A 15523-nucleotide genomic window follows, 5' to 3' on the forward strand; every position below is an offset into this window, starting at 1 on the left:
GACCGTGTAATGTACTGTCATGGATCCCCCGGAACGTCTCCGGCTGCGTCAAAGCCGTTGCATTGTGGGAAATGTATTCATATTTTGGTGCAGTTGAAAATAACATACCTTTACGATCGCCGTTTTTCATATTAGTGACAAATTACACAACACGTAGCACTTGATCAAGTAATGTACATATGAACGCCACTTATTAATTATTATCTTTTCATACACGTCTTAGAGAAGGATGTTGTTTGCGAATACGAAGCCTTTTAGCTAGTTTTGCTAATTGACTAAAACTAGTTTTGTTGCTTTTTAATGTTTGACTTTTGCCTGTGTTTGCCTATGTTTTTGCTTCACTATTCTTGCTTTGTTTAAAATAAGATTTTATGTAATTTCTATTAACATAGTTGTTGCAGTTCCCTTTGCGAACATTAGAGGGACCCCTAAAACCATTTCCATAGCAACATATGCTGCGCGCCATAAACAAGTATCACTTGCAATGTTGTTGTTTTAATGTAATGATAATGACCCCGGTAAATCATAATAAAAAGGCTTTGGAAGCAGTGGATGACTATGCGGAGTACAGAAGGTATATGTACCAACACATTTTATCTACTAACTTATTTAGAAATAGTTTTCCATGAATTCGAGGAAAACCATCATTTCAATTGTTCAGAGCAACGTCGAACAATTGAAATGTAAATGCCTAAATAATACCTTTGACTTTCAAGCTTGTGTTGTACCTGTGTATAGTTTTTATTGACATTTAGTTGTTTTTAAGGATCGTTGGCGATGACGATGGTGGAAAACTCTTCACTCCAGAGGAATATGAAGAGTACAAAAGGAGGGTTCTACCGCTACGTATGAAAAACAGGTTGTATGTGAGCTTTGGTGTACCAGGGGGCATTGACTGCAAGCAGATTGGCCCTGAAACACAGTGCTTTTGTGAACACAGGTAGGATATTACTTTGTGACCTGACTGACTGTGACACATGCATCTTACATGTGGAAAAATGAGGTATGAATACTTTTGCAATGTGAATCAACCTCCACCAGATACAAGCAGCATCAGACAGAGTTTGAGGTGATTCCCTCTGAGCGACCCATTGCTCTGCAGTGCAAGGTCAGCGGTTGTCGCTGTTCTTCTTATAACTACATTCCTCAGCCTGGATGTGCGATGGTGCGCTGCAAGTGCAAACATTTACCGCAGGACCACAGTGAGGCTGCAGGTCACTTGTGCAAGAAGTGTGAGTCAGACATCCCTACTGTCAAGATGCGTTCACTACAACCCAGTACAATGCTTTTTAACCTAGTTGAAAATAATATATTTTTCAGGCAAAGTCTGCTCTGGGTTCCAAAGTCCCTACACTTGTGGGTGTGGTCGACCCAGCTTTGAGCATCGTACCTTGGTGAGTGGTCATGGTGGACAACAGGAGCATTTTTGTCAGCTTATTGTTACAGTATTTCATGTATAAACTGCGTTCCCCATTCTCCCACAGGTTGAGACGAAGCAAGAGAGGCTGGCAAGAGGTCAACCTGTTGGCAAAGATGTTCCTTATGCAGCCATGGGGGGTCTGACAGGATTCACCTCTTTGCTGGATGGTTACCTTGCTTTGCAAGTCCTCAGCGAAGGTAACAGTTGTTGTTTTTTCATTTGAAACTAGAAGTGGATGCTTTTTTTTTTTTTTTTTTTTTTTTACAGTTAGTGCATCAGTAGACATTTGACACATATACTCTCCCCAAGAAGACAAACAGTCTCAAGGAATTTTCAGGCTCTTTAGTTCTCTGGAGTCTGTACATTTTAGTGACATAGCCTTCAGAAGACTGCAGCAGCACAGGCGAGAAGAGCAGAGGCTTTCCATTAGAGCTGGGAAAAGTTCCTTTTAGAGGCATGTGAGGGCAGCAAAGAGCAGTGAAGTGTTGGTGTGTAGAATAATTTGCAAGAGTACGAATCTGCAAAGGTGACATGTATACAGTGTGTTTAGCCACACTGATTTGTTCTGTGTTCCATTTGTAGCAGGCATGAAAAAAAAACAAAAATACAAATCTCGCAGCTCCATGAGAGATTGGCTGTGCATGTGCATCAGTGCTTTAAGGCAGTTTCAAGATTTTATAAGCAAATGATAGTTTTACAAAATCATGAAAATTTAAAATCTCTTCTTTGGCGGAGAGTCAGAAGTACCAGAAATCAATTAATAATCGATAACTAAATGTTAAATAGTGCAAATCAGAAGAATAAAAATTGCTCTTGTGAATTGCACATGGCTATCTTCAAAGAAGTGAGGTAAAGAATTATAGCACTGCTGTGAAAATTGTCCCTAAGTCAATTAGCGTGTGACCTCTGGCCTCTATATTTGCAACCCAAGAACAGCAGTTCTTTTGTCGTAGGCATGAACAAGTTCCTCAGAATGATGCGTGCCCTCTTGAGAAGCTAAGTCCCAAAGAGGGACTTTTAGGGATGGAAGGCTTCTGATCTTCCGGAGGGTGTTAATGACCCACTGTAGAGTCTTCCTGTGTCTCCTGGTGTAGTGTGTGAACCATACATGCAGCAAGTGAAGACACTCAATGGAGCAGCGGTAGAAGATGGTGCACAGCTCCTGCCTCAGGTGTAGCCTTCTGAGGAGCCTCGGAAAGTGGAGACATTGCTGGTCCTTGATGTTAGAGCTCCATTGGATCCATGTTGCGCACAGGACCTTAAAGCTTACACACTCTCCACTGATAGTGATATAGGCTGCAGGTCATACTTCCTCTTCCTGAAGCCAACAATTGCATCTTTGAGCTTAAAGACGTTAAGGACCAAATTATCACCCCGGTACCACACCAGCCCAACCATCGTCGTCAGGAAATTTGATGGCGACATTGTCAGAGTGACTGCTGGCACAGTCATAGATCTACAGAGTGTACAGTAGGGGCTTTTATCTCAAAAGTAAACTAATGCATCTTGACGCATGTTTTGAGAAATCCTTTGTACGTCCACTACTGATTGCAGCTGCATGTTTACCGTCTGTACCACATCATCTTCGTCCGCAATCCGATTCCCATGGTCGCTGTGATGTTCCTATTCAGTTGAAGACGGAGAAGACGACTGCCTGGAGAGGAGCTCGGTAGCGAGAAACCCCAGTACTTCTGCGAGAAACCCCAGCACCTCTGCAAGAAACCCCAGCTCCTCTGCCGAAGCAAGCAGCTCTGATGTCTCTGAGAAACAAACCAAAAATCAATGAATTGCAGGACTTGCGTTTAATTATTTTGTCGTACTGTTCGTTTCTGAGGAGATAGTTCAACTCTTAACATATAAAATACAAAATTACATACGTTATAGTTCGTATCTTTCCCAAGAGGCAAATAATATTTGGTTTGTTCCCGCTAGTTGCAAATAGCCTCAAAGATTTGTATATTTGTACTTTATAAATGTAACCCTGATTTCAAGTTGGTTGCAATGAATTTTACTGTTTTTGCCACTGATTGTAGTTTTCAGCTTAAATTCTATTTTTCTGTGCAATGGGAATGAATGGCTTGGTCAAACTTGAGCTATGTAAGGATATCGGGTTTTTTTTCTTTGTCAGTAAATAAAGTAACAGATCTTCAGTTTATTTCACTGCAGTTTTCTAGATATTTTCCTGAACAACTCCCTAATTATTTGCCTGAGGTTCGCTTTTATGTGTGATGACAGTGTGCTTATTGTGAAAAATCCACCCACTCAAGACGTCACCAAAATAACACCAGAACCATGGCGCTCAGTGTTCAGCGATGAGCGCGGCTTTTAATTTATGGATAGATGTACTGTCTTCGATTGATTAATCCCATTCATCACGGTAGATCAGCGGCGACGTGCTGCTGCATTATTCCACGCTGCGAATGCAGATTGAACATCATGTGTTCTCCACTGGCGGCCCAGTTTCCAGCATCTTTAGCAGGGAAACACAATTAAAGAAGATTTAAGTGAGGATTTACTCCCACTCGGATGTTCCTACTCCGAGGACAGCGTTGGTTCTGGCCACTACATCTCCGGTGTCGGCGTCATGGTGCCTCTCAAAAGCTATTGTTGAAAGGATCGTCACAATGGGACGCAGTAAATCCACCCTTCACAAACACCTAAACGGTGAAACGTGGTGGTGGAAGCAGCATGCTCTGGGATAACTTTTCTCTACAAGACTTGGAAAGTTGACATTTGCACATACAACTCACGCAATCTGACTGATCTTGAGGAATTTATGAACAGGAATGGTCAAAAATCATTCCTGTTATATAAATTGTGATGTTATGCTCTGTCTTTCGCTTCAGAATTATTTGCCACTTTGTGTTTGGTTTATTACATAAAATAAAAAAGTCAAATAAACTGTGGCTGTAATGTGATAAAATGTGGACTAGTATATTATGATGCTGAGTAGCCGGCGGTCTTGAGCTTTGCCTGAAGGGTGGTACGGATGCACCTGCGTCTCCGATGATTCAAAGTGCTGGAGTGGATGCAGCCACATCTGGAAGCTTATGTCTGCAGCACAAAGTGTGTGTGTGTGTGTGTGTGTGTGTGTGTGTGTGTGTGTGTGTGTGTCTGTGTGTGTGTGTGTGTGTGTGTGTGCGTGCGTGCGTGCGTGCGTGTGTGTGTGTCCGTGATCCAAGATTTCAGGCCGCAACACAATAAGCAAGCCTGGTCGCATATCTTCATGAACAGAGGTGAGCAAAGGGAGATGTGCGCGGAACACGGGGAGAGATGAGGAAGAGTGAAAAAACGTAATTAAATTAAGAGGGAAAGCTATAACACATTAGTCTCAGACAATTACAATTTAGGTTAATTGCCTCTCCATAGCAACACTGTCAAGGAGGCTGAATGTAATTTCCTTCGGACAGTGGCTGAAGCATGTAACTGCGACACTTCTCTTCCACCGCTGGCAACTCCACCCTGCTTGATTGACATCTTTTAGTCAGTGCATCCAAACACAAGCACAGGCGATTAAATCGACAATTAGAGCAGAGGGAAACACTTAATTGGCATAACTGGCAAGTAAACAGGGACTAAAATGGAGACGGTGCCATGTCATTTCCAAAATAAAAGTAACTCACACAAACAGAAGGGGTTCAGACAAATCACAGAGAAATATCTCACCTGTTCTCATATAATAATAATAATAATAATAATAATAATAATAATAATAATAATTTTTACTATTATTTTAATAAAAAATGTTTTTATTAAAATAATAAAAAAATATCTTTTTTATCTTTTTGTGCCCTTCAATGACAAAAAGATAATGTTACACAAAAGGAAAATATCAACCAATTTGATACAAAGAGCAGTGAACTGCAAAACTGTGTAAGCTTATGAAAGCAAAACCTGTCCCCTCTGTTTGCACTTGAAGCAGCTGCATCAAATGTTTTGGTGGTGTAAGGGAAACAAATAGATTGGTGAAACAGCGTTATAAATTTCACTTCCCTTTTCACACGAGTATCCAGTCGAAGCCGTTCAAAAAAAAGCAAACAGGATAAGTTGACCAATATTGTTGTTGCTGGACTTTGTCCCATTTAAAAATCATTCTTAATCAGCCATCCTTCTACGTTTAGGAAAGAGATGGATCAAGACTTCGACTCAAAGATAAAGCAGATTTCCGAAGCTACGTCTTCTGTTTTTTTTATGTTGTAATATGTTACAACCATACGCTTAAATGTATTCTTTTGGGATTTTTCTTGAAAAGCCAACACAAGGTAGTGAGAAATTTGGAAATGGAAGGATGCCGATACATGTTTTTTTTTTCTTTCTTTTTTACATACATTTTGACAGACAAAATTGAAACTGTAAGTGTGTGTATCAATTTTGCACAATTAGAAAAAGTATTTTTTTATTTTCCTCCTCTTACTCTTCTTTGCAGAGTAGCTCCATCTGTGAATATTGAGGTTTAAGTCTTTGCAAAGATTAGCAATCATATTTAGGTCATACAGGTATGTTTATCCCTTCTGAAGGAAAACATCCCCACAGCATGATGCTGCCATCACCATGTTTCACTCCAGGGATGGTGTGTTCTTTGGATGTTGCACTTTGGATGTTGACAAAGACGTTCGATTCTGGTTTGATCTGACCAGAGCATTTTTTTCCATGTATTTGCTGCGGCCTTCATGAGGCTTGTAGCAAACTGTCAATAGATGTAATATCAAAACAAAGGGAGCCAAATACAAATGCGCACCGCGGCTTTAAGATTTTTATTCGCAGAAAAGTTTGAAATGCTCAAAATTAGGTGCTGCTTCGTTTTGTTCTATCTCTTAAACCCCCTGCCCTCCCAACTCCCAAAATACACTGAAGTTTGTGGTACAGTGCAACAAAACGGGGAAAAACTTAAAGGTTGATAAACAATTTTGAAAGAACAGTTTCAGAACCCTTCTAAACAATTTTTAGGTTGCAGTGTAGCACTTATGATAAATACTTGAATTGATCCAGTGCTGTATTGTGCTGCGTAGCTTCTGCATGTACAGAAAGTCATTTATTATGCAACATTTCAACGGCTTCGTAATTAGTGACGATAATTGTGAAAATGCCTTTCGTTTACAGACAAGGTATTTAGGCACAGTGCATGGCTGACTGGCAGAGAATATAATTGTGCTCTGCTGTGAATGCAGCTAATTCTTTGAGAGTCAGCCTGTTGAAATGCTTTCTAATTCTTCCTCTTGCATTAAGTTACACCTCCCGCATACATTTACCCTCCATTATCAGACTTTATGTTCACTTTGCACGCCTTTAACGTCATGAATATATTTGATAATATATTTAGGGTCAGAGTAGTTGTTACGTACGCCTTAGATTGCTGTAAAGTCATTGACACAAATGCAAGCGATTGCCTTTTGTTGCTGCTTGCTCGTCCAGGAAGAGGGAATGCTGCAAGTCGATGACTCATGTTAATCTGGTTTTCTTGGAAAACGTCTTTTCCATCAATTTGAGTATAATAAACCAAATTTGACTGCATCGTTTCACCACTGGGATCAGTTGGAATAGAAGAACCGATCCATTTAAAGCAGGAAATACCAAAAACGCTTCCGTTTTATTTAGTTTGTGAGAAGCGTTTCGATGATCAACAAGTGCGGTTACAAATATTTTTCTCCACCAATAAATTTCCCCCCTTGTTGATTTAATGTGCTCAAGTTAAGTACTTTTTGAATGTTTAGGTTGAGATCATTGCAGGGCTGCAAAAAAAGAAGCTTAATTTATGTTTTTACTAGCATTAACCAGCAGTGCCAATGGTTTTGAAGGTGACTTTTGCCATTTCATACATTTAAAACGTACATAAACATGACACAGATCCATGAAAGTGTGCTACTGGCATAAGAATGATGCATCAAGGCTGGTGACCTGACGTAGCTCGTGACATCAAGCAAAAGTTTATCGCCCTTTGACGTAGGTGCAACTTTCATCGGACTCCCTTATATTGAGGCTAAGGACTCTGACCTGCGCACCTGAGCCAACCCAGCCTGCCACAGCTTGGTGGCCAGACCCTCAGCTAATCTGTCCATCAAAGCAACATGTATGATGGTGGCTGTCTTGACACGACGTTTGTGCTGCTTCCACACCAGACGCAGATGAGACACATTTCCACACACACACACACACGCACGCACACACACACACACACACACACACACACACACACACACACACACAGAGAGAGAGAGAGAAAGACTCGTGCCCAGACAAATCAGAAGAGACAGCGAAGAACACTGAGAGAAGCAGCAGAGACAGCTTAGATAAATACCAAGACAAGTCAATGTAGCTCTTTAAATAGTGGGTGTTTAAGTGGAGAAAGTGACAAACAAATGAGAAAGAATGGTAGTTCTTCGTTCCCCACTAAGGACTTTGCACTATTGTGAACTCAGAATAGAGGGAAGCTCGATGTGTGGCTCTGTAATTGCTTTCAAATGATGTCTGTTAAAGTCAAAGTCACAACAAAGAAGAATAATTTGAGGACACAGTTTTTGTTGCCGGCTTGGAAAAGACCAGAAATTGTACATCTTGCCTGTATGGAAAGTTAATTAAACTGCTGAGAAAATGAAATAAGCTTGTTCGAATCTTATTGATGGGAAGACATCTCTCAATTCTCAAATATACAGTGCTGTTTTCACTAGTCCACTAAGATAATCTGATGTTTTACGTAAATATTATATCCTAACGTCTTTTTTAAAGTGCTCTTGGGTTGAATAAAAGATAAAAAAGAAAAAACATAAATGATTTCAGAAAGTAACACATAACCTACTCCATGTGCATAAACAGGAAATTTATACTCAGAAATTTTGCTTGTTGATGGTACAAAACACTATGCACACGTAAACGAACCATTTTTGTTGCTGAAATGTGCTGTACAAATACCTTTGTGCCTGAGTTTGGAGAGACAGGCCAGAACATCACAGCAGTCCCACCGAGAAATCTTTGCCATGATCACAACTTCATCTGCACTTTTATTCCCCCTTCCCATAAACAGCTCTGTTTGTTTCCTTTCAGCAGATCAGCCGGATTTGTCTCCCATATAATCCCAATCTCTTCATATGAACCAACACACACGTTCTTTTAATGGTGTCGGAGCAAGGTCACTATTTTTCTGTTCAGGTGAGAATTTTTATTCGAAAAGAAAACAAAAAACGAATAAATAAAAAAGGCGATGGAGAAAGAGTGGCCTTTTTCTTTTCACAAACAGTACTCCTTCCCAACCACAAGTAGGCAGATAATACAATAGCTTTCAGAACGAAGTAACAATTTAGATGTCAAGGCTCGAAGCAAAATTAGTGATAGCCAAAGAAAGCAGGGGAAAAGTTTGGCATTTCATTTGATTTATCTTCTGTTTGGATGCAACTGCCTGGGGTGAGAAGATAGATGCCGCCTGCATGTTAGTGTTTCCTTTCCCCCACTTGATCACTCTGTAAATTTGAAAAGTGTGATTCATGGTGGTAGAAAATTACAGGGCTCTTTCATCTTAACAAATCTTGGAGCAGAACTTATTGTACAAACCATGAGGCTGATGAGAGGAGGAGAAGGCACATTTGCATTTAAAAAAGCTTGCTCTCAATAGGAATTGGCCTCCACAGAACTGATTTCTGATAAGGCTAAGTCTTTAACAAATGGATTATTGAGCGCATTACTTACCTAAAGAAAGGAATATCACTGTGAAATTGGTTTGGAGCTTTTCGAGATATCTAATCAGCTCATTGGACAGTACTGGAGATGATTGCTATCCTCGTAAGAGAACACACCATTAGCAGTAATGCTGATTAAATCTGATGATGACCGCATTTCAATTCAATCCTACTTTCTTTTTTTGTCTTTTACATATCATGGTGCTGTTTCTCTTTCAGCATGTATTAAAACTTAACCATCTTCTTCTTTTTTTTTTTTTTTAGTTTTGTTTTAATTCTCTTAGATCCAGCAGACTTCCTCTGAGAATTTCATCTTGTTCAGAGTTTGCTTCAATAATTTAACATGTTGTACTGTAAATTTTTGATGGGTAGCATGCTGTCAGAGTTTTGTGTCTTGGTAAAATTCACAGCTTAGAGAGCTTTTTTTTTCAGATTTCATAAAAAGACAAAAAACAAATCAGAAACAGGCATTGATGTGATTCAGCTCATCTGTTTTGTCTGATGTTTTGGCACGATATGCAGGTGTTAAAATAAAATCTCCATAAAGTATGTCAGCAGAGGAAAGAATAAAGTACCGACAAACTTAATTGATTTTAGACACAATAAATCGCACTGAGTCAACACCAGTTAATGACACGTCTCCCTAAAACAACACAGCCTGAAAAAAACGTCACACTGGACCTCAAGCATGAGGAATGCAACATTTGTAGTACATGTACTTAACGTACCGTAAATACTTTTGAATTCGATTGATTTAATTCATATATCGCCACAACACAGTATCTCAGGGCTCTTTGCAAAACAGTACATTCAGTCCAATCACACATAAATTCCAGTTAATCCTAATTATCACAACATTCATGATACTCTAATCGGAGAAACAAGATTTTGGGTTTTCATTGGCTAGTAAGCCATAATCAGTCACAATGAGCAGAAATACACACTTGAACTATTAACTCGGTGTCTAATGAACATACACGCCCTTCCCTGTTTGTTCTAAATTCCTGAAATTAACTTTTTAATGCTTTTCTAATTGGCTGAGATGCACTTAGAATCATATGGTAGTATGAGGGAGAAAAAAATCCTTCACTGTTTTGGTTTTAGTCATGCAATAAACTAATTACACCCCTTCACCTCTTCAGTGTAGCAATTACTACTACACATCGATCTGGTAAAGATTCAAAGGCCATTTGTAAATCGTTTGAAGTGCAGTTCTACTCTGAGGAAAGCGATTCACAAGTGGGACACATTTAGTTCAACCTGGTTTGGCGGACACAGAAAAGATCAAAATAGATAAGTTTAACCAAAAAACACAACATGCGGCAGACACCCAACCAGCTGGGTGTGGTAGAAATATCTCATATCAATTGTTACGCATGGTACGATGTACACCAAGAAATTTCATAGTGAAATCTGATGACATGTGTCCACAACAGCTCAAATATTTGACAGTCATTCTCAACCACAAATCTACCTGGAACAGAAAACAGTCAGGGTGCTGCTATGACTCAGTCAAAGTCCAGATCTTAGCCTGATCGCAGTGCTGCAGTGGAGCCCGAGGTGTGCAGAAACAAATAAGGTCAAACCTCAAGGAACTCCAGATCACCTCAAAGGTGTCAGAGAACGATGAAGGCATAAAGAAAAACACCACTTCAAGTCATGCTACTAAATGTGCTTTCTTTTTCATGGCCATTTTGACTGGCACGTAATCTTTCTTTTCTTTTTCTTTTTTTTTTTTTTGCTCAAACCAGTCCCACTGCCTCTCTATGTTAGCCACCGTATTGCTTCCTTCAAATAAGAGCCCTGTGACATGAAGGTGTGTGTCTTGCATGACGTTGATTTACTTTGTTCTCAGGGAGTTAGTGTGTGTGTGCGTGTGTGTGTTGACTGATCCACTGTGTGACAGACACATTTTGTTCGGGGTTCATCAAACTGAGCTCCGTTGGGGGCTTTACATCTCAGGCCTGCACAAGCTGTCACAGTAAACACTGAATCCTTTGGTGTAATTCTGTCACCAGCATTAGGGAACATTTCACGCTAAATGTCGGTGTTTCTGAATTTGTACTGTCATAAGATGGATGCTATCACATTTTATCACATGGCAACATCAAAGCATTTCATTAAACGACATGGCTAGTATGTAACAGACCAAACACAAAGAGGTCAATTAAATAATGGCGAAAGGTCAAACATATTCATACGCTTTCTATTATCTGCTCTAGTTCCACGGAGGTCCACCTCGTTGATGTCAGACGTGTCCAAACCTGCCTCTTGATGATCAGTTGTCGGAACCGTCACGATTCTACGCGGCTGTAACACGAAGAACACTCACAGTAGCTCTGAGAAAGGATCACGGAAAACCAAAAGTCAGGGGAGGTCTGCAAAAGCATTTCCAATCCACTGAAAATCTATGGAGTTCAGTGAAATTTACAGTTCAGAAATGCAAGGGGTATAACACCAGACTCAATCTGTCTACCTCGAAAGCACAACTTCTTAAAGTTTCCGGTATGACCGAAAGCTCCTTGAATACAGGGACTTCTGTTTTAACTCATCTGCCTTAAGAGTAGTTGAGCTGTGGATGTAGAGGGCAGGCATTTGGTCACCTCTGTCTGAAACCCTGGAACTAAAAAAAAAAAAAAAAAGTCTACATAAAAGCCTCCTGGAGATGAATTTCTCCATCAAAGCTCTCTGATCTTTCAGCGTTTTTTTTGTCCACCGTGTTTACACATCTGCTTCAATCACCGTGTCAGCCATCTACGTATATAGGCTCACGCCGCTTCCCTCCTGAATGATGATATATACCTGTTGAAGAGAGTCTTCAAGGACGCATGTGTCTCCTGAAGAGGAGTGAATCTACTAATTCCTTTCCAGTCAGTCGTGACTCCGCGCTCCGCGGTTCTCTCGCTTGTGTCACACTCCTCATCTCCCTCTTTGCATCCTGTGCCATACAAAAAAAAAGAGCACTCAACACATCCTCTGAGGGAGTTAGAAAGCAGCGGTGCCGAAGAATGATGATTTTTTTGACAGATTACACGGCTGCAAGCTGCCAGCACAAAAGGATTATGAATGGGAGGTAAATGAAGCTCTTGGTGATACAGACTCACTGCGAACTGCTATTTGGGTTTTCTTATTAAGTGGGCCTCTAGGAGATCGGGCTCCTCAAATGACGCGTCTCCGCGTTCACATTTGTGCCTTTTGTTCACCTCGAGAGCCACAGTCTCTCTCTTTCTTCGTGTGATGCAATGTGCCGCAGAATGAAATTAATGCCCTAATTCAGCCCCGTACATGTGAGCCAGTTTGAGATCTTTTTGTCCGGCACCACCCAAGGCGTCTGCTTTCTGGTGACGATGGGCCATGTGGAGTAGCTCCATTTGAACTGGGCCCAAAGTGAATGCGTCGCTGGCATTCTTTTGCGACTTTAGATCTGAGGATTGATCTTGTTTTGAAAAATAATCTTGATTGTGAAATAATTTATGACTCGCTTCCTCCGTGAAGGAACTTCAATAAGCTTCAAAACATCAGATTCGGCGTGTGTTTAGTTCAGCTTCTCGTGCACACGCGGAAAATAACTTAAGATTTCATTCGCCCCCCGCCTCGCTCCCCAAGTTATATTAATTTATATAAGTCAGTATAAGTAATGTAGAAAAGTTGCTTTTTTTACGCCTGCATATTAGCATCTTCCTTGGACAGCTTCTTTTCTGATAGGAAACAACGTTTGTTACCTTACTCTATTTTTAGTTTGCTTTTTCGTTACATTAATACGAACTACACACACGCACCTTAATTAGAGCATCAGCAGTGACGTTCACATGAAGGAAGGCAAAGACCCGGGCCAAACAGAGTGAAGCGTTGACGCTTTTTTTTTTTTTTTTTTTTTTTCTGGCGCGCGTCTGGCGCGCACTGATATAAACCCCATGGCGCGCAACGAGCGCGCAGAGGAGCAGAGGAGAATCAACAGGACGTCGCGCAAATCTCACTGAGACCTTCTGAAAAATGTAAGTGCTTTGAATTTTTCACATTCTCTTCCGTCAAAGTTTGTCTGAGTCCCCATCTTTTTTCGGCATGTTTTTAAACACATGCGTTCCTTTATTTAGTAATATCTCCAAGCCGGGAGCGTTAAGACAAAGTGCAGAACAGTAGTCATGTACTGGAGGAGTCAGGTATGGACTGGTTCTGTCTTCTCTGCGACAGATGCATCCCAACTTGGTGAGCTGGCTGGGGACGCTGGGGTTCCTGCTGTGGGCGCTGGTCTGCCTGGGCGCCTTGACGGAGGGGTACCCGGTGAAACCGGAGAACCCCGGGGAGGACGCTCCGGCGGAGGAGTTGGCCAAGTATTACTCAGCCCTGAGACACTACATCAACCTTATCACAAGACAGAGGTGAACAAATCAAAAACGATAGACTGGAATAGTATAGAATACGTATTTCACGGTGGCAAACTCAAAATGATAAAAATGTTAATTACTTTGCACAAAAAAAAAAATCAGTGCACAACCAAATTATCTATCTATCTATCTATCTATCTATCTATCTATCTATCTATCTATCTATCTATCTATCTATCTATCTATCTATCTATCTATCTATCTATCTATCTATCTATCTATCTATCTATCTATCTATCTATCTGTCTAGAAATTACTTAGTTGATTAATCAATTAATTCAATTAAGCAATGATTAAATTTGACTTTGCACAAAACTCAGGAGGAAAACAGAATAAAGTAAAACATTTCTTTACAAAACTTGTTGAAAATTCTGTTTAAATTTTTAAAAAACAACAATAAAACAACAACAACAACAACAGTAAACGCAAAATATAATACAGCCACTGCAGTGTTAGTTGTTATGTCATAGGTAGTAATGTGCTATGTTGGTTTGTTTCAAATATAGCTTCTTGGATGTATTCAATTTAACATAATAGAACCTGAACAAAAACACATTTTTTTTCTTCTTTTCATTTTAGAAATCCTTTTTAGCACGAGTTGTCATACGACCAACAAAATCTATATTTCTTTCGATATAGTTAATTCATTTTCATTTGGAGTAGAACTAAATAGATTTCCCCCCCTCCTCCCATTTCTATTCTGTTCTATTTTCTACTACCTGTTGGTAAAAAGAAAAAAAAGAAGAAGAATTCCTATCACTGCCAGGACTTTTCCGTCAAGTCCCCCAAGGGTTTCCGCTTTGTTCTGAATGTCGGGGATTTGGTAAGCCTCTGCAGGCAGCGAGACTCTACAGGATACCTGCGGTCCTGATATGACTTATCATCAAAAGCACAGAAAGGGAATGTGTAACCTCCCGTTGATGCAGCCCGTGTCTCTGTTTCCCGGGATTAAGGCCTGACCGTGCACTGATCTTATAATTAGACATCGACCAGATTACACTAAAGAGAGTTTTTCTTTGTACCGCTTCAGTAAGAGAAATATATATATATATATATATATATATATATATATATATATATATATATATATATATATATATATATATATATATATATTTGACTGCAATTACTGTCCATTTGGATTCTGAAACCATCGTTCTCGTGTGCTTCAGGTATGGAAAGAGGTCCAGTCCTGAGATTCTGGACACCCTGGTCTCAGAGCTGCTGCTGAAGGAGAGCAGAGACACACTCCCACAGTCAAGGCATGTATGGACTTCGGTGAGACTCGGTTCTCCGTAGGCGTGACGGGAAGCTGATCTTTCCCTTTCCCCTTTTCTCTCCCCAGATACGACCCGTCGTTGTGGTGATGGCCGTCGCTCACCCTCCACCTCGGTCACCTCTGATGTCTTACACGTCTGCCGGTTCACACCGCCCTGCACCGCCCGATAACCGCTCTGTCTCTGTACCCGTTTGCCTGTCTGAATGGCCACATAGCTTATCTCACTCTTTCTGCGTGCATAAGCTACAATGAACACAGCTTACAGTACATGGAACTGTAAAATAGCTAAATTGTCTGGGAACCCCAATAAGACCTGGAGGAGGTGGCGTGTTGATTGTATTGTATATTTGTGCTATTAAACAATTACTGTTTGAACAAAAGCATTTCGGCATCTGTTTGATGAGGAACGCACGTGCATAAATTACTAAATGTTCAGTTCAGTGATTCGTTTGTGTAATTGCAGAATTGTGCAGCGTGTCATAGAAAACTGGCAGCCTCCGACTAGCCTCCTCAGTTTTTTGCTGTTTTGTCATACTTTAATGTTTCAGACAAAGTTAATCTGAGTAAATACAAAACAAAATTCTCAGATGATTTTCTTTTTTCCCTTGATTAAGGGAAAAAAGTTAAGCAAACCAACTCGTCCCTTTATGTCTAAAATTCCCCCTCTTCATGGAAACGGCTGGCGTCAAACATTTGGAATAACTAGTCTTTTACGTCACTGTGGAGGGAATGTTCCAGTTGGGCAATGTTGTATGATCTTTGAGGATCTAAT

At 40.4% G+C, this 15523-nt stretch overlaps 2 protein-coding genes across 6 annotated transcripts; both read left to right on the forward strand.

The window, feature by feature from the left end:
• The first annotated feature begins 21 nt into the window (after positions 1–21).
• Positions 22–12879, forward strand: fam221a (family with sequence similarity 221 member A). 5 transcript variants are annotated; one of them, XM_008421695.3, is made up of 6 exons: positions 22–574; positions 767–940; positions 1042–1232; positions 1321–1394; positions 1485–1617; positions 11310–12879. In XM_008421695.3, exons 1-6 carry the CDS (start codon positions 453–455, stop codon positions 11360–11362), a joined length of 747 nt encoding a protein of 248 aa, XP_008419917.2. In that variant the 5' UTR covers positions 22–452; the 3' UTR covers positions 11363–12879. The 5 variants fall into 5 exon arrangements, with proteins under 5 accessions (XP_008419917.2, XP_081468784.1, XP_008419914.1 ...); XM_081612658.1 differs by lacking the exon at positions 11310–12879 and adding an exon at positions 8462–8551; XM_008421692.3 differs by lacking the exon at positions 11310–12879 and adding an exon at positions 2975–3229.
• A 96-nt stretch (positions 12880–12975) lies between these two features.
• Positions 12976–15134, forward strand: npy (neuropeptide Y). The gene is made up of 4 exons (XM_008421697.3): positions 12976–13082; positions 13279–13466; positions 14645–14734; positions 14818–15134. The coding sequence occupies exons 2-4, from the start codon at positions 13279–13281 to the stop codon at positions 14837–14839; spliced, it is 300 nt and encodes a 99-aa protein (XP_008419919.1). The 5' UTR covers positions 12976–13082; the 3' UTR covers positions 14840–15134.
• The last annotated feature ends 389 nt before the right edge of the window (positions 15135–15523 follow it).

This window comes from Poecilia reticulata, chromosome 11 (assembly GCF_904066995.2).
Source record: "Poecilia reticulata chromosome 11, P_reticulata-male-v2, whole genome shotgun sequence".
NCBI classification, from domain to species: domain Eukaryota; kingdom Metazoa; phylum Chordata; class Actinopteri; order Cyprinodontiformes; family Poeciliidae; genus Poecilia; species Poecilia reticulata.